Raw genomic sequence first — 24,364 nt, forward strand, 5'->3', positions numbered from 1 at the left:
ATAAGTTATTTTGAATACTTAAAGTATAATACTTATAAGAAAATTTAGATTTTCCTTTAAATTTTAGTTTAATAAAAGTAATAAGTAAAATAAATAAAAATGTGTTGTTTAATAAAAAAAAGAATATTATGAACATAACTTTTACATGCATATAGTTTGTTTAAATTATAAATATTAAAACGTTTGTAAAAATAGCAATCAAATGCATCCTTAATTCACTGATGTAAAAAATTTTAGTTTTGCTGTATTTAAAAAAAATTAAAAATAACTGTCTATGTAAATAAACTCAATCTATTGTTCACATTTTTTTACAAAAAATATAATTTCTGAATAAATTTTCTAAAAACATTTCTTTTTTAAATCACTGATTCTTTTGCAAAGTGCCTTAAAATAATGACTCGTTCAATCAAAAAATTATATCTTTCGATACATGATAGCTTGACGTCTTCATACAGAATAACGTTATAATGCATCGTCGTAATGTATTTAAAAATATTTATGGCGACCATAAATGCGAACAACGTGAAATAATATTTATACATCGACATACGTACTACGAACCGAACTCGGGCATACGACCGTATCCGAAATCTTTTATTCATTTTTCTATCGATAAATGGTAATGGCAGCATCATAAGATCGATAAAACATTACATAGCTATTCTACCTTTTTGTTGGAGAACTGGCCTCGTAAAATCAATACGACGACGTCGCTTCTGACTTTTACGCCTCAATGTAACCGGAAGACACGAGTCTGTTGGCCTCTACATCGTGGAATGTTACGATAATGCATTATCGATTTCGACTACTTTGTGAACTTTATAATCTAAAATTTTAATTATATACTGTAATTAACATATTGTAAATATCATAATTTTTCGCAAAATCTAATCTTAACATTTAGTAACGCCTTTCATTTAACGTTGTAAAATGTATAACGTTATTTGTGTATGTATATTTTTATTCTTAATGTTTCAAATAATTCCTAATTCAACAGAATACGTTATCGAAGTAATTTTAGTTGAGTATCCTATGTTTTCCTGTTAAAGTAAGCTACATATTTTATAAACTAATTTTACTACTGTATATACAATATGTACAAAACAGATTAAAAGCTTTTATGTAAATGTAATTAATTATCTAAATCAGAAAGAACAATTTTGCAGAAGTGTCTAAAAATTTAGCTAAATGAAAATAATGTTGTTGAAATCATCAAAATAATTACGTAGGAATCTGAAGTATAATAAGCAACGCTATAAAAAGTTTTGATATTCGAGCAACCAGCTTGAGTGTCCCATATAATTATTTTAATGATCCAACAAAATTATTTTCAGATCTATGTCGAAATCAATTTTTAGATACTAGCACCTTTTCCGTATACATCAGATATCTATACAAATTTCATACATTTAACGGTATAAATCATTGTGCTAGCGAGTCTCTCGTATTAGAGTTTTACAGTTACTTTCCGTGTAAACATCTGATCCTCATCATGATTTTTATTTCGTCGCTTTATCACGGTATTGTTCCATCGCCATCGGTATTTCTCAGTCAATCTCGCAAGGTCTTATTCTGCATAACCAACCGACCATGTCGAATAGTCGAACGCCGTGTTGGTTCCCAAGAGAAATCGAGAACGAGTCGATACGCGCGACCAACAGTAACGGAGTCAACTATTTTTCCGTGGAAAAAAAGACGTCGCATAATAAAATCAGAAATATCCGACCGTCCCTGTTCTTGAATCAAATTCTACCTTTTTCTTCGTAGCACTTCAAGTTCTTCCTACGCGTGTACGAGGCGTGTGGTGCACGCGGCGGCATTCCCGCGGGATTCTTCCCGAGGGAGGGACTCCTTGCAATAAATCCCAATTTCTGCACCTATTCTATTCCAATCCGTCTATTTTGAATGGGGTCGCGTCATATTCGACGCGTTCCCATTTCTACGCTCTTTTCGAGAAAGAGATCACGCCTCTTTCTATAGATAAGTGAAAAAAAATCATAAAAGGAATATGAAAGACATTATCTCGCACAGGTGAAATTCTCATCAAATTGTGTATGAAAAAACAATTATTTAATAAATAATGTATTAGGTGCGCAACTAAGTTCTCGCTGTTATTTTGATGGCATTTTCATCAAAATAACAGCGAGAACTTAGTTGCGCACCTAATATAATAATGCATATTTCTTCAACTTCTGTCAATCGTTGCATGTATCTTACACAAATAATAATGTTATTTAATAAATAATGTGTATAACAATGTGTATAATAATATATTTCCTACTTTCATTTTTTTTTTGTCAATTATCGCATGCGTTTTACGAGAATAATAATGAATCTTTGGATTGGTAGACCCATTAAAATCTCATTGTAAAATCTTGAAATTTTGTTAAATCATTACAAATATATAACATATTGATGTTGCTGCTCAATTGTTGCTCTCTCTCTCTCTTCTTACCCTCGTTGTCTTTGAGAGCGTTTTAATTACAAGAGCAGAACAAATCTCTATCTACACAGCTATCTACCCGACGCAAAAAGTCTAAACGATTTAATTTCGCGCTTGACTTTCCCGCCCGTTCGTTAATATTCCATACCCCAGCTGAAAGTCCACTGCAAGCTGGAGTGCACGCACGTCTCTACGCTCGTAGTCATATTCGCACGAGGACGTGAAGACAGAGATGATGAAGGAGGGATGATGCCAGGGCAAAGGGAGATGGCCTCCACCCGGGCTCGTCACTCTCGAGATAAAGCCACGTCCTCACGTGCAAGAGTTACGGAAGAGGAACAGCATCCACAGAGACGGTCGCACGTGTCACGACTAGAAAATAGACGTTTGTTCCGCGGACTAATTAAATTCACTGAATAAATTAAGAGAACGTTGAAACGCAATCGTACCTGGTTTATCACCCGTTAATGATGTTGAATTCTCCAGAAGGATCGGATTCGTTTTCTTGGAATTTTTTCAGAACGGCATGCGGCCTCACGCGCACGACTAATCGCATTTGCATAATGCGATGACGAGTGAACGAAGATACGGAAGAAGGGAACCAAATCAAGTGTCATCGAAAGGGGAAGGAACGTGAGAGGGGTGAGTCAGCTCTCTTGAAAAGATGTTGCAAGACTCTAGATGAAAATCTCGAGAGAAAAACGAAGAATGTCAAGTGGGTGTCGCGAGTGACAATTAATTGCGTGCGTGTGAAATATCGCGAAACTAAAGTATCAAAAAATGCGTTACAATTGTATATTGAGAATTTATAAAGAATCATCGAATTTTTCAGAGAGAAAAGAAAGTCCAAGCTACTCATAAACAACATTATAAATAAAATTATAAAAATAATAAGGCTCAATAAATTAAAATAAATAAAAAGAGCAAAGGGCTACGAGCCTAAAACAATCAACATAAAATAACAATTTGCCTCTTTCTTTTAATTTTAATTTTATTACTTGCGACTTGTTTTGCGACCTTTCTTTTTATTATTTACGACTCGATTTGTACTTTTCTTATTATTTTTATTTATTCCTGTCGTTAATTTATTATTACAATTTGTACTTGCTAACGGAACATGTTCGTCCTTATGCACACACACAGTTCGGAGGAACACATTGGTGTCAACTACAATTGTTTGTTTGGTTTTCTTTCAATTTGGAGCGAGTTTTATAGTTGATATTGCGTTGAATGCGAATTTTAATTTCTATATATTTTATCTACGTAACATTTCTATTATTATCTTGTCGTCACATTGAAAATGATTTCAACAGGAATCGAAACGTTTGTTTTTGTTCACTTGCTGACTGTCAAATTATATTTTACGTTTTTTTAATTTCATGACATGTTTTATTTCATTTTTTAACTATTTAATGCAGATTAAATGCATCTTAAATGTTATTAAGATGTTATTTAATTGGGCAGATGGTCAAATACTCACAAATGAGCAAAATGTACATTGCTACATGTCCGAGAATGACATTACGACGTTATAAAACGTGTTTGTTTCAAAGTCGATCAACAACAAGTTGATTTACGTGATATATATTTACATATATGCAACGCAATCAATCATAACACACAAAATCTACAGAAATTAATATAAGTAATTAATATAATTAACATTTTTCGATTTTTCATTTTGTAACAAAAATTAATATAGCTGCAGAATTCTAAATGATGTGCGTATATTTTTCGCAATAATATTTCGTTTTTAAAAATAACATAATGTAATATTATGTGACAGAGTTAATTATATGTTTTTTTAATTATCATTGTTAACGAAACAAAAATTTATTAAAAATTTTAATAATTAAAGCGTTAATTTGTTTTTAAAAAAATCAAACAATTAGAAATTTCTTATTAAATAAAAAAAATAGCATTAAAAATTTATTGAAAATAATATAATTGCATTGAGAAAAAATGCACTAAACTTTTATAAATATTTGTTTAAATATTATTAACTGTATATTTACTAAATATGAACATATATTTATATTATATATTAAGAACCATTAATTTAACTATCATTATTTTATTTAATAAATATTTATTTACGTAAAGAAAATGTTAAGTTAGTATTATTCGAACAAATATTTGTTAAATTTAGTACACATTTTTATCTCAAAATATAAATATTTATATTTTTACTTAATTTTTATAAAATTAGTATTTCCATAACATATAAATCGAAATAAATTATACTGAAACTGCTATGAATGAGTATTGTAACAGAAAACTTTTTAATTAGAAATATGATACCAATACCATAAATCGATAATTAAAGGACTTCTCTAAAGAAATAATGATTCAAAATATCAGAGCAATATTATTCTTGATGGCGTATGTACACAGCTTTAATGAATGGATTGGCTACTGGCTTTATTTCCTTTGAATCTTTCAGATGAATTATCGGTTTATCAGCCTATAAACTGTGTCCATGCCAGATAGAGACGAGCCAAGATTTCATCTGTCTCGTACCAACAGAAGTTGCTTCCAATAGAGGGTCTTCTGAGCCGTTCACAAAGGTGTCTATCGCTTTCAAAAGACCACCTATTCTCCGCGATCATCTGCGCTTTCTTTTCTTCGATCCGTTCCGTTTCTCTGAACGATTCGATATCAAATCACTCGTCCCTACAATTGCAGCTGTAAGAAGAGAAGACGAGATCCCTCTTCTATCAATCAACATATCACATTATACAGATAGAAATGGAAGAAACCATAATATGTAATTATATCATTAAAAGTACAATATAATCTGAGTTTATAAAAAAGTCATTTAGTTCATATCAGATTTTTTTCTTTAAATTAAAATTTTGGAAGCTTTCAATATACTTTATATTAAAATCTACAAACTTGAAGTATACAGAGTCAGATAAAAATGAACAAATATATATAGTTAATACTCTAGATAAAAATGTTTGAGATAATCGAGTTATGCGGTATTTATTATTCATTTACAAATCAAAAGAATCTCCACGAAGTGTGTTGAAATTCTACCTTTATCTCTTAGGTAATTGTCTCTTCTTAATCATCTCTTAAAATGTTAGTTTAACTTCTCTGAATCCTTTGAGCTCTCTTTAACTTGCATAACTTTCTTACTCTGCGTAAAAATGAAGGTAAAACCGGAATTGACTCGACATACAGTGCTCCCTTTCCATCCGATCTCTTATCAAGAAACTTAATTCCACGCCGACTGCATCACGGCCCGGAATTCGCGGCAGTCTAGACCGGGAAATACTAATTCTGTTAGTAAACTTCGAATGACTCCACTTCTCTCTCGGCGTCTCGCATTTCGAGCCGACAAACTGACGCAATTCCTTTAATTGTTAGTCCCAATTGTTGCGAATACTCGAAAATTTTATCTGCATATCGTGTTACTCAAAAGCGCGTGCAAATTAAATGAATTAAATCCAATAATAAGTGAGCGGATAGTTTTCCGACTTTTATAGAAAATTGAAATAAGTGGAGCATGCGACGTATATATATCTCTATCAAAGCATGAGTTGCAAGTGCGCCAATTTACAATGATAAGTGGTCGCGACGAACGACGTTTCGATTACACAATAACAAAAAGCGTCGATTACGGCAAGTAAGTCGCGTATGTGTATCACGATCTGGAAATTAGTCGCGCGCGTACGTGGTGTCAATGAGAAACGGTATTATTACCGTATAATATCCGACAATCGGTTAATTCAATCGCCTCCCAGCCGCGATTTCTATCACAAGCGGAGTAATTTGATGTCAAGTGGCTAGGGAATTGCTTTTGCTTTTTGCTCCTGTCCTTTATAAAAGGCTCTAAAAATGCATAAATTATTAATACAGCTTGGAAAATTATATTACAACTTGATAAATATATGTATATACACACACAAGTATAAAATCGTTTAATATATATAAGAGAGCGAATTACACTCAGAGAAGTAAGTAAGGAATATCTAAATCGCGATTTATAGATAGATCTTAATGATATAATCATATTATATCATTACTAACTAAAAACTTAAGAAAATCTAAAAAATCTAAAATATCTAATAGGAAAATTAATTAACACGTTGGTAAGAATCAAAATGTAATCCACGTTTCTGTGAATATTCTAGGACAATTATTTCCATCAATTAACGCATCGATTAACAGCAGAAATGAGGAAGGATGCTGGTTATAGGCGAGATTCGCTACATAGCAGCCAGTCAAAACATCTGGCGTAATCGGAATGTCGAACTCGAACAATTTCCTGGTTTTAATGGAACCTATACCGATGAGTGCGACATGTTCATTTCGTATAATTTCTGCCGTGGCAGAAATTTCTTCATGTCTAGCGTGTCCGATGAATACACCTAATATTCGAATAAATGAATAAAAAATGAATGAAAATACTCAGTCGAATACATTTCTTTTTTAGTCGTTAAGAAACGAATAAATATTTTTTCATTCCGTTTGAGTGAATATTTTTTTAATATGATTACGAATATTTTCATTTCGTATTCGCTTTTACTCTGTATTATCTGCACATGGCTTGCAAGCCTACAAGAGAAAACAGAAACCTATAAAAACAATGGCTACGATTACACCGTGCGCTTAGTCCGCGACTTATACGATGGACGTTCTTGTTTAACTTATAGATTAAACAAAGACATTTTTATTGAAAATAAATAATATATCCACAGACATCTATAATGAATGCCGCGCCTGAGATATCCTATAAAATATTTATAATATTATTGTCATATAACCGCAATTATATCGAAATATGTATGGCGCTCTATCAAATAGATAGATCTATAAATAAAAAATGTATATCATTCTAAAATATTTTTCAAAATTTCTAAGTTTCCTTTATAAAATCTGAATATGTACAATGAATAAATACAAATGAATATATACAAAAAATAAATAAAATTCATTTCTTTTACTTAAAGTCATCAAAGTATCGGTTATAGTTGAGAGGTAACGATTGCTTATTGGAGCTTTCCATTTCAGTTTATATTTTGTTTGAATGAATATAAATACTCGCTAAATATTCATAGTTTTTTTGTAAATAAATATTTTTTGAAAACTCAAAATTTTGAATGAATATAGGATTTTTTTTATGTAAAAATTTTGAATAAATACAATTTGAATCTCAATTACAAATTTTTATATTCATCGAGCATACTGTTTATGCCTGACTGCCTTCTTCGACTGCCATCCTATTTTGTCCTTTCGAAAATTGCTCTTTTGTACTTACATTTATAAAATAAAATAAAATAAGAATTCGTAGATTATCTTGTCAGTCAACAAACTTCAAAAGTAAATTTAATCATAAATTTTTTAGGCAACAAGAATTTTGTGTCATGTGTCTGTGTCTCTCTTTTCATATAAACTTTGAATCTTAAATCTAATATTTTGCATCTTAATAGTTAAAAATTATGGATTAAAATTTACTTAAAATTTTTATAATATGTTTTTATAACATATAAAATGATACTATAATTAATTACTCGTTAGGAATGCATCAAGGTAATCCATGATTACAAATCGTTAACACTAGAAATAATGAATTATTATTGATCGTTTCAATTTTTTAGATTAATGTCATATTTCTATAACTAACTAATATAAAGATAGTTTAAAAAAACCATTTTTTTCACAAATAAAATTACAATATAACATAATGATTAAATAACACCTGCGGAGACATTTAATCTCAACTACATAACTTGATTTTTTCCATGAAATCTATTTACTACCTACTATAAATGCTGTAAGGCAATTCTTATGATATTACACTTTGAATGAATTTTTAAAGATACATACGTTAGTTAACCTCGCATATAATTTATAGTTAACGGCATCAATAAAATGTGTAGCGTGTTCCTAATAAATTAAATTCAATTGACACATTGAAAGAGATAAAACAAATGCTAAAAAATCTTGTGATGTGTATATACTATTTAATGAAAAATACTATAATTATTTAAATATGAAAAATGATCCGGAATTAGTGTCCGAATTACATCTAATTTTATCCTGACACACACACACACACACACACACACACACACACACACACACACACACACACACACACACACACACACACACACACATCAATTTTTTATTTGTACATAATTTCTTACAAAACATTTTCTATGCTCATATTACCCCTAAGAATGCTCATTTTATCTTACCAAGAGAGTAATATAAGCATTGGATAGGACAATAAGAGCCATTTCAACATTTGCATTAAAATAATGAATTTCAATACTAAAGTACATAAAACATCAACAAATCTATCAAATGTTACAAAATTTTTTTATTCTTCAATATACTAGATGTATCAAAATGTTTTCTTAAGGTACTCATAATACCCTATCCTACCCTATATTCTTTATAATGATAAAATTTTTTATTTTTTATGACTTTTTTTATTTTTATTGTAATTTATTCTTTTAATAAGTAAAAAACGTTAATTCTTCTAGAAACTTCTAGTATAGTCAAAGTTTCAAAAAAAAAATGTTTTTATTACACAGAAAAGATAGTGTTCAATCAGATACACAGGCATTTAAATAAATAAATAAAAGTCTCGATCAAATACTCGATCTCTACGACTGCGATTGACATTTTCATTAAGAGAAAGAAAAAATTCGTTGCATCGTTCGTCTACAACGATAAAATGCAGACGATGGAACACGCTTTATTACACAATGGAAGCAATAAAAAGAGATAAGTCAATCGCTTATATCTTACATAATAGGACATAAACTTTTTGTTGCCTCATAATTTATTTACAATCTGTGGACAATCTTCATTTACAAACAATTTTTAGACAATTTTATTTTTTATATAGATTTTTTTCACATATGATTTATAACTCGGGTTATAGTTAAAAAAATGTTTTTTAATTTATCAGAATTATATACTTGCACATAAAAATTATGATAGAGAAAGATGAAAATAAGCATGCATGCAAGTATTAATAAAAATTATACTAAAAATTTCAATGAAAAGTAATTAAAATCAATTTTTACAACTATATATAAATAGATATAAATATACTAAAATATTAAATATATATATATATATATTTAAATTATATAGAGATACTAAGTAATCAAGATACATAAACATTACAATATTCAGAAATCTGAATATCCAGGTCACATCAAATTAATTTAAATATATATTATTAGATCTTAAATAATTCGTCATCGGATCTCTTAAAAATATCTTAAAGATTAAAACGTATTGATCCGTGAATTTTCCAATATCTACCTTAGTTTAATTTCCGTTTAAAACTGCAATTGCAAAAGACAATTTTATTTGTGGTAATAATCCGAAAATAAAATCAGTTCAACAAAGACACTCGAAAGTAATATAAAATGTAGTAATCATAAGCTATAGTCATAGGATATATAATTTGCTTTCTATCAATGATAAATTATAAGTACTTTTTGAAATTTTTTATTGATTTTAAATTACATTTTCAGCATTGTGCGAATTAGGTCCTCCTTTTTAAAACAGATCTCTCATCGTTGTCGGCAATATGTAAAATAGATTTAAGTTGCAGATTTAAGTTTCTTCGACAATATCGAAAAATTTGAAATGGAAGACGATGAAGATGATGTATATCCAAACATCATGCTTGACTGATCAAGATATATCGATTGATTGCGCTGTGATAAGCATCATATCGATATTTTTAATTGTCCGCATGAGTGATTCCACTGATGATCTCCTCATCGGATACCTATCTGACTTATAACAAGAAGCACTACACTGTGGCTTGGATATTCCACACAAACGTGACTCTCACAATAACTCAATACACGCGCATCTCGCGGAAACAGCCTACTACAACTTGGACTAATGGAATTGGTGCAGTCAATCGGATGCCGCGACGTTCTCTCATTTATCCGGTTGGCCGCGCAAAATGACCTTTTCTTCAACTTTCCTCTCAGTTTTCGAACACTGCATTGAATTATAACACGGAAAGAAACAATTTCATTAAACCGTAGAAAAGATTGAAAAAGCTTGTAAAGCTTGTAAAGTTACAAACGTGAACCGAAAATTAGATGCAACGAACATAAATGATACTCCGACATTTAAAGCAAAATGGAAAAAAGTTCTCTCTCAAAGTTACATAATTTTTGTTTTGCATTTACGTTTCTTTAAAATTTATTTCTTTATATAAAAAATTTATTTCAGACTTTACATTTTAGACTTAATTTATTTACATTTTTACAAGTTGTCAAACAAACGTTATTTTGTTAACATAAATTTAAAAGATTTTATATAAATTCCTGACAAGATTTTTTTTGAGAGCGCTCAGAGAAGTGTTAGTATAATAAAATAATTATGATAACAATATTAGAGCTCTATTTTACAGTTATTATTGTTAATAATGATAATAATGTTAGTAATGATAATTCTCTCAAGCATAAAAAAAATTGTATTGTGAATTATGATGAATTTCAAATATTAATGTAGTAAAATTCAACTGTAAATGATAAATAAAATAAACATTTTTATTCAGTAAATTGCAATTACAGTGAATATAACTATTTTATTAAATTCACTTATTATTTATGTGGTAATAATAACTAAAAAATATATTAAGAAAAAACTAAACATTTTCAAGCAGTATGTGTAACTATTATTAATAGTACAATTGACTATATTTGCATGATTACAAATAAATAATATAACAACATAAATAATATACATATACATATGTATATACACACATAAGTATGTATGTGTGTGTGTGTGGGGGGGGAGGGGGGTTAATTCGTTTAAACTTTGACTTGGATGGATTGCCCAACACCTACTGTTTGAACATTGTTTTTAATTTATAGTGATTTTATTTGTTAACGCATTTTTGATGGAATCGTTTTTACAGTCATACAACTGTCAAAAAAGAACACGCAAAAAAGGATTCACAATATTAAAATGTGCAATCAGCTATAGTTCATCAAGAGTGCATCGTCATCTTTATTAAATTAAACTCGTTGACCTAAAATAAGGCCGAAACGTTCGACGTTGGTGCGAGGCATATGAAGAAATAATGTACAATGGAGTAAATATACTTTAAAACTGTTAAAATTTATATATGCTAACAATAACACTGCGGTGTCTGCTCTCAGTTGTCTTTCTTTATTATTAATTTTATACATGTGCGTAGAGTTGTCTAAAAAAAATGACTATAAAGTATAGTTAAATTATGGTAATTGCATTTTTATAGTTAAATTATGGTAATTGCATTTTTTTTCTTTCAGTGTGATTAATATACGTCAAATAGTATATACAAACAGGCAAAAAATTAGCCGATTTAGATTCACCGAAACGATTTAAAAATCTTTATAATTTAGTAATTAGTAAATAATAATATATGTCAATTTACCGGATCATTCAAATAATCAATTCGTTTTCTCACGCACGTTTCTACATTAAACGTTTCTCTTTTATGTATTCGTTCACAATACAGTACTCATATTAACGACATACTTTCATCTTTTTTCTTTCAAGTCGTTTCGCAAAACGAGTATTTCATTTCTTGTCTTAACACAAAGGCATCGTAAATTCAACGTCCATCTCGAGAATATAAAGCGAATCGACAGAATAGAGGAACAAATCGTAGGAAGCGATCAATAACGATTGCCTCGCATCAATACGTGACAGAGCGAGATCGCGAGAGAGAATCAGCCTCTTCCCACGTGAGAATCAGCCTGAAGTCAGTTAGCGAGCGGTCTGAGCTCTGAGCGTCCTCGTCTCCTATCCGCTCGAAGATACCGCATCGGAGATACTGCAAAGAGGAGGACTCCCGAAGCAGAGAGAGCAACGGTGTGCCGCAACGTGTGTTTACGTCGACAAGCAGCAACGTGGTCAGTCTTCTCTTTCGCGGCCAGGGAGCGTAATAGTAAGTGGGTAATAGAACGAGAAGAAAGCAGGACGGAAGACAGCCCGCGGTAGAAACCACCGCGCCGCGACTCATTTACCTACATCGATTTATTGCGACGAAGAAGGAGATTATATCTGCGAGCAGGATCTCAGCCAGCGTTGCATCCGCGCGCGGTGGATCACGATTTAATTGGTCTCCGCCGCGAATCGATCTCGTAACAGTTTCCTTTCCCCGCCGCCCGCCAGCTCGACTCTACGCAAACGTGGGTCGCCCACGGCAAAGAAGAAGAGCCCGGAACGCATCGTTCGCCCTCCTCTTCTGCGTCTGCGTCTGCGTTGCGTCTGTAGGCTGTACTATGCCACGCCGCCCAGAGCGACGATTTTCTGTTTAAGTGCGGCGAACACGCACATCGGAACTACGCTCTCGGGGAAAGATAGCGCGTCGTTAGATTAATAATCAGCAATTTGCGCACGCCGGAAAGAATGGTGGCGTCGCTCCTTGCTTGTGGATCATCTGTAAAGTGTGATGGATTGGATGATATAATGCGGGAGAAAATACACTACACCGTACTTCGGAGATAACAAAATGATAATATGCTCCTTCCCCCTCTCCCCTTTTTTTTAACTATGATTTTTCAGAAAGTGATTCTCAGTAAAGTAGTAACGATTTTTTTTTCTTATTGTGATATTTTCATTTCGACTGTAATCCCTGGTGAAAATTTTTCTCATAATTTTTATACGAATTGAAATATTTTTCAGAAATATTCGAAAAGTTTACGTCTTCTCTCAGAACTTCTCGTACAAGTGAATTCTGAAATATTCTGAAATTTCTCATCCCATAATTTTTGAAAAGTATTTTTTAATTTTTTTAGATTTTGTAACATTTCGTCAGAAATTATACTTGCAAAAAAATCTTCAAAATCTTACGATATTTCATTAATACATATGAAAAATTCTAAGAAAAGATGTAGATTTTCTGAGAAATGTTCCAATTCGTACGAAAAATGTGAGAAAATTATAAAATTATATAGAAATTCTAAAAAATTATATGAAAAATTCTGAGAAAGATTTTCACGAGGAATTACTGTAATAATTCAATACCGTCAATTTGTAAACTCTCTTTAACTGTTTAAAGAGTTTACGCGAATTTTTGTACGCGAATATAAGAAGAGATGGGCGATATGTATTCTATACACATATTTATTTTCATCTCTAGCTCGATATAGATTCCATGAATAGCGGGTTAACATTTAGCACCCATTCACGTTGACGCGCGACAGGCGCGTTCATCCGACATACCAGTTAATAATGCTATGCGCCCAATTATCTTTATGACATGACGTCAAGGTGCGTGTCATCTAGGACACGGCGTAGTAAAATTCCCAACTCGGCAAAATCCCCAGAAAATCTTGACAGGCGGTTTCAGCGGTCGGCAGTCATCTAATCCGAGGGAAAAGCATTCGCGTACGTGTCAAATGAAATGCGTGATACACCTGACTGAACATGTACATACATACGTATACCAGAGAGAAAATCGAGATAACAGCAGAAATTGTAAATATCAAAATGTCAAGATTATATTACCGTTATAGAATTTTATCTTGTAGCAAACGTGTATATATCAATAAAATGACGATGAAATTATCCATTACAAGGTCGATTATAATTATAATTATTATCAGCGTATACAATGCCCTAGAAAGTCTATATATATATATAAATAAATCTTGCCAGAAGAGAATAATAATTTTGTACGTATTTAAATATACATCGCACAATTCTTTCTCCCTCTTAAAAAAATTCAAATTTGTATAAAATATATTTCGCTATAACCATATATTAGGTGCGCAACTAAGTTCTCGCTGTTATTTTGATGAAAATACCATCAAAATAACAGCGAGAACTTAGTTGCGCACCTAATATATAAAAATAAAATATAAAATCGCAAACTCTATATATATATATATGAGTACAAAGGATGTCGAATAATGACGAAGGTAATGAAACACGCCCGTCTTTCCACATAAATAAGTTAATAATATCATCTTGATACTATACATGTATCCACGACATGCGATTATCCTACTCGATTAAATTACCCAATTATTTCTACAGCGTAGTATTGGGATGCGTATCTAGCACGCATCAAGGTAAATTCCCTATCGGAGATCCGGAGAAAATCTTGACGGGCGTTTCATTCTGCCATCCTCACCCACGCGAAAAGTGAAAAGTTACATCTACATTAAAATACAGATAATAGCAAGTGGGTGGAATAAAGTTGTTTGTTTTGTGTTAAATAACGTTCATTTTAATTTACCTTTATTATGCCATGTATAGTTGTACTTTATTATTATTTTGTAACGGAGTTATAATTTTATTCGTCGTTTAATTGTAACAAAAATTATTTGTAACTCATAATAATTAATCTGTTGTTGAAAATATTAATATTTAAGAAAATAAATATTAATTGTGACAAATAATCGATTTCTTCGATAATAAATCGTTAAAGAAACACATATTAACTCTAAGCTACCTGTACACTTTTTCGCAAATGTTTGAAAATTACGGACAGACATGTATAAGTCTCATGATTTTGTCGAGAGATATAAAAAGACGCAGCTGCCTTTTCGCATGAACGAGTTAATATTATTGGCTTAATGATCCCGTATAATGCATAAGTTATATCTGATTCACTGCGAGCTACCTTGATTAAATTACCCAATTACCTCTTTGACGTGGCGTCAAAATACATATCCAGCGTCAAGGTAAAGTCGCCTACCGAGCGAATCCGCAGAACAGCTCGACGGTCGTTCATTTCGCGCCCACGCGCGCAATTGCGTGGTTAAGGCGAATTTATACGGTTCATTCTTCGCGTGATGCGAAATAAATGCGTCGAGTGAACGGGTTCTTGTTTGAAAACGCACCATCGGAAGTGGATTAGCCGAGCTCTATGTCGTTTCATGGATTTCCGTGACTTGGCGAAAAAGGACTAAGACGAAAAGGAGGATTCGCACATTTCTTACAAAGAAACCGACCTCTATCAAATTGGCTAAATTTTTTATATCCGGTTGCTTTTATCATGTTGATCGAAAGTCTTAATGGGTATGAGAAAAGCTCAACTTTTATGGTTACGGAGCCATAAATTGCTGAAAATTGTATTGTATTTTAGAAAAATCATGTTTTTTTTTAAATCACTAATTTTTTTCTTACTTTTCAAAATCATTCTTGCAACCTTTCAGCTTTCTTCGGAATTTTTCAACAAGGTAAAATCTAAAAGAGTCTAATTTAAAACAAAATAAGCTAATAGGTTTTTTTAATGGTCTCTATTATTTTATCCAGATTATTAATTCGTAGCTATAAAAGTTAAGTTTTCTACGTCACGCCCATTGAAACTTTTGATCGCGATCAGTTTAATCGACATCACAAAAGCAACCACATATCAAATAATCAAAAATTTAGTCAATTTGACAAAAAACCGATTTCTTCTTAAGAAGTATTCGGGATCCTTTAATTACATTACTTTTCGTATTACTGATATACGAAAAGTAATCCAATTGTAAATTACTCTACATTGAAAATTTAACGTACGAAATTAAATCCTTTTATGTAAAACGGATGACAGTTCCTTTCATAAACGGAGATAGCTGTTTATAAAATTTACTTTTACACATCGTCCGAAATAATCGTGTAAAGTGAACGGTGTAGATTCGCTTTTAATTCTGGCCGCGAGGATAAATTCACGACGGTAAATCACAGGCGAGGATATCCCTTTCGACGCGTGCGATGTGCGCGGGCCGTATTGTATGTTAATAGCAATTATCCGAAGGGGCTAGCAATTGGCAATTGGCCTATGGCTATGGAGTAATGACGCAAGTGCATCGCTCTCTTCTCGCACACGTCACGAGTTGGTCAGATGCAGAATCACGTCTCGAGCTATTCATGGGTGGCGCCAGGATATCATTTAATACCATATCCGGATACCAAAAGAAAGAGATGGATAAAGAGAGAAAGAAAGAGGACGGACTCGTGTTAAGTGCACTTAAATGACGACCTCGTCGTCCTGCGTGCAATATCCTGCACGAGTTTATGGCGACATATGAGTTCGCATTAAGATTCTACCGAGCAACGACGTAAGTCTTAAAAGATCACGGGCATTTGTTACCTCAGCCGAAACAAATGTAATAATGCGTGACGTTTCTGCGTCTCTTTCATTTGTAACGCATCTCCGAATCCCATCGCGAAGTTACCGATACTGATCCCAAGAAAAATGATATTCGTAAAAAAAAATTAGTACTTGCAGATAAAATTTAAGAATCGTTCAATCTCGTTACATAAAAATAGTATTTTAAAATCATATAAAGAAAAATGCAAAGAGAGGACAGTTTTTTCTAAATAAAATATAATTTTTACTTTAAAAAACAAGCAGTATAAACTAATAATAAATATAATGCAGTATAAGTCACAGCAATTTCTAATAAAGCTTCGCGCAAACAGAGAGTCGACTCAGAATCAGAAGGAAATGGCCTGCAAAAGCCATTTTACGCATCGAGAACCATAATTGCTCTCGACCTGCCTGTCGGTAGATTTCTAAAGAAAAGACGGATATATATATATATATATATATATATATATATATATATTATATGTATACATATACATTGTATAGGATAAGTCTATCCTATCATGGGTTAGACTTTTAATATAAGATAGCAGAGTTTCTGCTAATATAAAACTAATATAAACTAATATAAAATATATTCAGTAGAAAATTTATTAGATTATGTAGTCGTTGCGAAAAAAGATTTGTGAAATTGGATGATATCAAGTTTTACTGAAGCGAATCTTTAAATCTTATTTATTATGTAATAAATAAATATTTGACAATAAATTCTGCATGCAATGATAGAGTAATCGTATTAATATAAGAAAATATAAGATATGATTTGTTTAATTGTAAAAATTAAATTTGGTGATCGCGAAGTCGTTCGGGATTCGTAATATGAGGTACTCAAGGAACTTAATTTCTGAAAATTATATAAAAAGTTTAAGTTTTGTTTATTTTTTGTTTTCTTTTATAATAAATATAAGTTTGATATGCTAATCGTAATTGATTTCTAGTCTTAGAATCATTGCGTTTTGAAATGACAAGGTCATTAAAAAATATAATTAATATGTATTAAATTATAATTAAAGATTGAAATTTGCCATATTCCTATTTTTTGTGCAGTAAAAACATTTATTGTAGAGAGAGAAGGTTTTTTTTTAATTGTTTCTTTGATTTCTTGTTATAAGATATCACCTTTAAAAAAAAACTGATATCTCATATTGTAAGAACTGTTTTTTAATTAGCAAAACTGGCAATTATTTGATAAAAACTTTCGCATATAATAAAGTACAACTATCATCAATTGCTAACTTTTGATCTTTCATAAATTTAATATAAAAAAAAAAGAAGTTGAAGTTACAAATTAAATAAATCACGAGCCATTAAAAAATCTCATGTTAGTCACCTTTCTGTGTGTGTGTGGGTGTGCGTGTGTAATATGTTATACATATCGTGCAGGCTCAGCTTACCACAGTAATGGACCAAAATATGAAGAGTTCCAGCATGGATGCGGCTGTCGCACCAGGAAGCGGTGTCGACCTGCGGCTCGAAGAGGGAGAGATCGAGACCCTCCATATCGCTCTCGCCGCAGGAGTCGCTCAGGGGCTCAAAATTGCTCCCGTTAGTCCCCTCATCCTCGGTCACCAACTCCTCGGAAAGATTCTCGCCACCGCCTGCGCGACATCGAGACGTCAATGCCATTTTCGGTTGAATACTCTCTCTCTCTCTCTCTCTCTCTCGCGCGCCAAAACCGCAAAGTCCTCCTCGCCGCTCGCGCTGTCCGCTTAATAAGACTGGCAATACATGCGCTTGGTAAAACGCCCAACTTTTCTCACGGAGATATATCTCTCGTGCAGCATCAATTCTTCCACAGATTCTTCGTCCCTTCGTCGTGAAACCCGCGTCCTCACACACCTTCTCGCACTGCGAGTCTCACCTTTTCATTTCACGGTAACTCGCATTCGTTCGTCTGGGGAGAATCGGTTGAATATTTCACGTGTCGGAAATGGTGTTCCTTCGTTCCTCGTACGATGTGAGATATACAAAGTGCCTTACATCTTCGCATAAAATCTTAACAATAAAAGATTTTTCACCAAAGTTTAAATTCAATTTTTTTCTTCTTTGGTAAATGATTCAATAAAATTTAACGAAAATTAAAGTCCAAATAATTAACGCAAGAAAATATTTCATATAGAAAATTTTACCTTGAATTTATTAAAAAATATATTATTATATAATAACATTTGGACGCAACGAAGGTAAGACTATGTACATACTACGTAGAAAAAAATTTCTCCAGAAAGGAAAGACACAAGAAAAGAGGAACATAATAATCGCCGATGAAATTAGTTTCTCGCCCCGCGTTCATCCTTTATACTAATCCGCGTCGCACTATTTAGAATTTACTAGACTTTTTTCGAAGACCAAAAGAATATTTTACACGTTTGTGCAGTACAAAGTATGTATACGATGATTCTTTCCAGGTGGAACGTAAAATATCAGTGTGAGTTTTAATCAGGCGTTCGTTTTTAATGGCTTTCATAAATTAGCCCCACGCCAGACTAATAACCATCATAATAACTCCCACCGACGCGCACTGCCGATTTTTTCCATAAGTCACGCGTTCTACCATCATAATTAGGCTCAGCTTCTAATTACTTGCCGACTGAAAGCAAGAAGACGGAACAGGAACCTAAAATTGATCGATTTTAATCTACGATTTTAAACTGCTGTTGACGTGACACGTTTAATGTGAAGAGAGCCATAAAGTACGAAGCATTATAAAGCATGAATAAATGCGAAATTAATAACTAATTTTTGTACCGTAATATCAATTTTTATATTTATCAGAGATTTATCCAGAATTTATTAAAAGCTACTTAAATCACACACAGAAATTATCTTTAAAAACTTGTAAAATATCATGGATATATTTTGAAAAAGTTTTAATAATTTTTCTTTGTTACTTTAAAACTTATTGATTAGCAAGTGTATTTTTCAAGAATATTTTTTTGTATATAAAATACGTAATTTCTCAAAATATATATCATCAAAAAAATAAAGTTTTCTTATTGTAAAATTAAAAATTTTACAATTTCAAACTCAACAAGATAATACAATATTTGCTGAGCCGCCTCAGGAGGTCTCTATTTAATTAAGCGAGCTTGTAATTAATTGCGTGTTGCCTGTCCATCTCTTGTACGACACGTTGAAGAAAAGTTGTAAGATAACCACGAACAAAGTCATATACCAAATAGAAAAGTTGCTGCAAATAATAAATTGCTCATTTTTTACAGCAATATGAATAATCTCGATATTAATAAAACAGTAAAGTATAATTAACTCTCACCGTGTATGTTTTTGTGTGTTTTTTTTTAATACCAATAAAGTGTATTAATGTCCAGCGTGTTTTTTTAATGGATTAATTGATTCAAAAATATTATATAAAAAATTCATGTAGTTTCCTTAGCTTTATTCTAAATGAAAGATTTATACATAATTTTACAAATTTAAATTATTTAGTTAAATATTTTATTTTTATAAATATATATATATATATATCAAAATGCAAGTAGTGTATATCTTCAAAAATTTGTAACTTTTGAACAAATCAATAAAATCTCATCATTAAAAATAGAAAATAAAGTTTAAGGTGTATATTAATAAAAAAAATATGCGAACACATTTTTTTTAATTTAAATGCTTAAGTTTGGGGCATGAAGTCTTACAATTTTAAAACCTATAAAAATAAACGTTCGTGAAAAATTAATATTTAACTTTAAAAAATTCATTTTTTATTGAAAATCTATAATCTCATACACTTTTATAAATAAAAAAATACGTATATAAATGACATTGTAAGAGAACGAAGAAATTGTAACACCTCTTCTGCAGGGCAATGCCTTTGCTATTTTAATTCTAACACTGAATAAAAATTTTTTCGTTATATATGTATGTATTTTATTTATAAAAATAATCAAGAAACACGAAACAAATTATTTTCTTATTTTTACGACAAATATATACGTTGAGTATAAACGGAGATCTATCTTATCGTACGCGTTTTTGATTATTTGTTACTCAACGAGAGAAGGACGCAAGCCGGACTTTCACGTACATTTTCCGCCACGAGCTTTTTTACGACGACGCTTGTATTGCTCTTGTTTTTAAGATATTCATGAATTTAAAAATTGCCTGGACAAAAATGACCCCCGTACACACAGTAAGGATAAAGAACGTATTAATTTTTCGTCAAAGATCTATTTTAAATTTATAACATGACATTGAATTTATAACAACGGAACATGTTGTAATAATCAAATGAAAAATAATTTTTCCTTCACAAGAAGCATCGAATATTATTTTACCAATCTTTGAAATAAATTTGAAATTATATTGAAACTTTTACGACTATATTAGAAAGAACCAAAAAGCATAAATAAATAAAAAGTGTTTTATTAAGCGATAATTGCCGTGACATAAATGAATACAGAATTAAGACATTGAGATGTATATCGATCAATTAAGACACACACAGGCGCGACACGTACAGGCTTCGAAACCTGTAATTTTCGATCTGGTCTACTTATATGAATTCATTGAGCGTGACAAAGTTGTTCGTAAGGAGTCTACCGTATCAAAAGCGCGCGAGGCGACACGCGCGAGAAGGAAAGCGGGACCGTCGCGCATTCTCTCGGTGCTCGCTTTCTCGGGCAAGCGGCCAGCCCGTGCCAACCTGTCATTACGAATCTTTCAAGTTCAAGAGCACGATGAAGGAACTCACTTTCTCACTGTCATCCGCTGATTGCGAGACGTATACAGAAACAAGAGATCATAGCGTACTTCGACCATTGTACTTAAAAATCTTTTATTTTTTAATATATTTCTCACCTGGTATAAATATATTTTATTAGAAATTTTTTATTTTATTAATTTTCAGATTTTATTAACTCTTATTGATATTTCATTTTATTATCAAATTATTATTATTTTATTAATCTTTTCAGATTCACAATATTCAGGGGATAAATATAATTTTTATTATATGCGTGTAAAACTCTTTCTCAACAATATTAAACTGTAGATGTGTGAATGTTTCTCTACGGAACAATAGAAACGGGCTGATACGAGACCGAAAGGGTTAAGCAGGAATAAGACATTAATTATCTCGCGGTTTTCGCGCGCGAAAACTAGATATAAATTATGACACTGGTGTTCCGCTATCTCTTCAGTACCGATAAATTATTTACACGTATTTACGCGACGCAACTTCCCGAGGGACTTGCAGATAAAAGCGAAAAAACCAGTTTCACGAAAAAAAAAAAAAAAGAGGAAAATGTTAACGATGCTGACATAAAGGATTCGCATACCAACCGACCAAATACCAACGTATTTATATCCAACAAACTTCTAATACGCAATCGTTAGTCATACGTAAGAAACACGCCCGATTCAGTCTGCAAATCGTTCTCGTATAATGCCATTAACTTCACGAAATACTCGTGGCAATCAGGATGTTTCGTGAGATTATTAAATTACTACATCATGTTGTATAATTTTTGCAAAGAGAATAAAATGTATTATTTTTTTCTCTTTTCACAAATAGAGTTTTTGTTTAAAACAAGTTTGTATTCTAAGAAAAATAAACGTAATATTCATTTAGCAATTAGTTCTAACAATAAGATGAAGAATTTGAAAGTATTTAAAAATATAAAAATTATACTATTGACAGTTACAAATTCTTCATTTATGTTATAAAAAAAATGTCAAGTTTTTTCAAAATATTCAGAAGGTAAATAATGTACAATGTATACATTTTTAAAAAACTTTTAGAGATGGCTTAATAATACAAAACTAAATAAAATAATAAAATAACAAAAATAAATAATAAAGAGGATATATAACGCAAGATGTCTTTAGCGAAAGTTGTGTATTTAAAATTTTTAATATAATAAAGTAGTTTCGGTCAAATCTTGACCATCATCGATACAATAAGAATATTATAAACAATGTTATAGACATTATAAAAGATATTAACAAAAATTGTTCCAGTGTTTGTATTCGCTATTCCAGAATTAACGGTGACACACGAAGAAAAATAATTGAGATTTTTACCTTAGAAGAAATATTCTGGCTACTTTTACCGAATTTTGTGATAAATTTTATTTACCTAAAAGTAAAAATATCGGAGATTTAAAATAAAAAGATTATATTATGATTTTAGTACATCATTTCAAGTGACTATTTTATCTTATAGTAAAATAAATCATACTAGTAAAGTAAATTATACTTACATTAAAGTAAATCGTACTATTTTCAAGATTGATGAGCACAACCAATTCTCAGAACTTTTATATATAGATATATTTTTTACTACAGAGTAAAGTAAATTTCAATGCAAAAGAAAAAATATTCGTCGATAAAATAAATTCTACTATTGAAATGTCTTATAAATTTACTTTACGACGACAATCTCATATACTAGAAATGTAAAAAAAATTTTACATAAGTAGGCACGTATTCCTATACGAACTTGATAATTCCAAAAAATTTACTAAAATTCTAACGTACATTTCTTTCCGTGCATAAAATTACATTCCCTTATGAAATATTATGGAAAAGTTCCTTTCATAAGCGAATGTAATTTTATGTCATCGTCAATTCTGGAATACACACATTCGAATAATTTTTGTTAACATCTTATACAATTTCTGTAACATTGTTTATAATATTCTTATTCTACTGACGATGGTCAAAACTTGATTGAAACGTCTACTTTATTATATTAAAAATTTTAAATATCTAGCGACTTTTCCTAAAGATATCTTGCGGCTGTATACTTCTTATTATTTATACAATGTATAAATAATAGCCACTTCTTAATTGATAAAAAATAAATCATTAATAGAGAATTAATAGATCAGACATTGTTGCTAAATGAAAAAAAAAATTAATTAATGAAAAAATTTAACGTTCAATTTAAAAATTAAAAATACTTGTAATAAATTAGAAAACAAAGAACATAAAAAAACCACAGCACAGGTTGTCGGTTGTGATAATCAAACTTTCAACAATAAAAAAATTTTTTTAAGCGTATATCAATACAACATATCAATCAATAAACAATTAAACGTTTCGGCCACAATCTGGCCATCTTCAGTAATTAAAAAGCTTCTTAAGGAAAGCAAATTTACATTTAGTTGAGTTAAATACAACAGTCGGTTGTTAAAATAAAATAAAAGTGTTCTTATTTGTGTGAAGACGCATCGTACAATAATCTTACAACGCCAGTTTTCATATCCGGACAATGTAGAACAAGAATTTTCAGATTCTAATCAGAATAAAATTGTACATCGTTAATCTCTTATACTCGAAATATAAAGCATAGACACATTACCTGTTTTACTTGTAACAAATTTCATATTCAAGCGTATCAAGTTTAATAACTTGCTATTTATTTAATGCCATTTATTTAATGACAGCTGTCACAAATTTAACATTAATAGTAGCTACAACGCAAAAAGCAAAAGAAAAATGAAAGAAATGCCCGTTGCCTATTTTCGGGCAAAATTTTGGTTGTTCGCAATCGAGCGATCAGCCTCGAGCATTCTCCGATCGCGGTCGATCATCGATCACCCGTAATTTGCAAGGAACAACCGTCGCAACCGACGCGTTGTTTCCGCAGACGTGCGTGCGCCGATCGCGCCGAAATTTATTGCGTGTGTGCATGCGTGTGGCGGAGATCAAGATCACGCTTCGTTCAGCGATCGGACCGAAGATCACGGCGCGTGAACTGGTTTCGCGCGCGAGAGTATATCGGACGAGCGCGCGCGTGCACGCACGAAGAGCAAAGATGGCAAGGAAGGAGAGAGAGAGACGAAAGCGAGCAAGTGAGAAAG

The 24,364-nt window shown here is 31.4% G+C and overlaps 1 protein-coding gene across 2 annotated transcripts in view; it reads right to left on the reverse strand.

Annotated features, from left to right (window-relative positions):
- Nucleotides 1-24,364, reverse strand: part of LOC105144987 (uncharacterized) — a 112,322-nt gene that overhangs the window by 76,778 nt on the left and 11,180 nt on the right. For both annotated transcript variants that reach the window (XM_087404134.1, XM_011054274.2), the window contains exon 2: nucleotides 17,936-18,536. In XM_087404134.1, the coding sequence (XP_087260260.1) occupies nucleotides 17,936-18,167 (232 nt within the window). In that variant the 5' untranslated portion in view covers nucleotides 18,168-18,536. The remainder of the gene's footprint in view (nucleotides 1-17,935; nucleotides 18,537-24,364) is intronic.

This window comes from Acromyrmex echinatior, chromosome 3, assembly GCF_024713525.1.
Source record: "Acromyrmex echinatior isolate Ae372 chromosome 3, ASM2471352v2, whole genome shotgun sequence".
Taxonomy (NCBI): Eukaryota; Metazoa; Arthropoda; class Insecta; order Hymenoptera; family Formicidae; genus Acromyrmex; species Acromyrmex echinatior.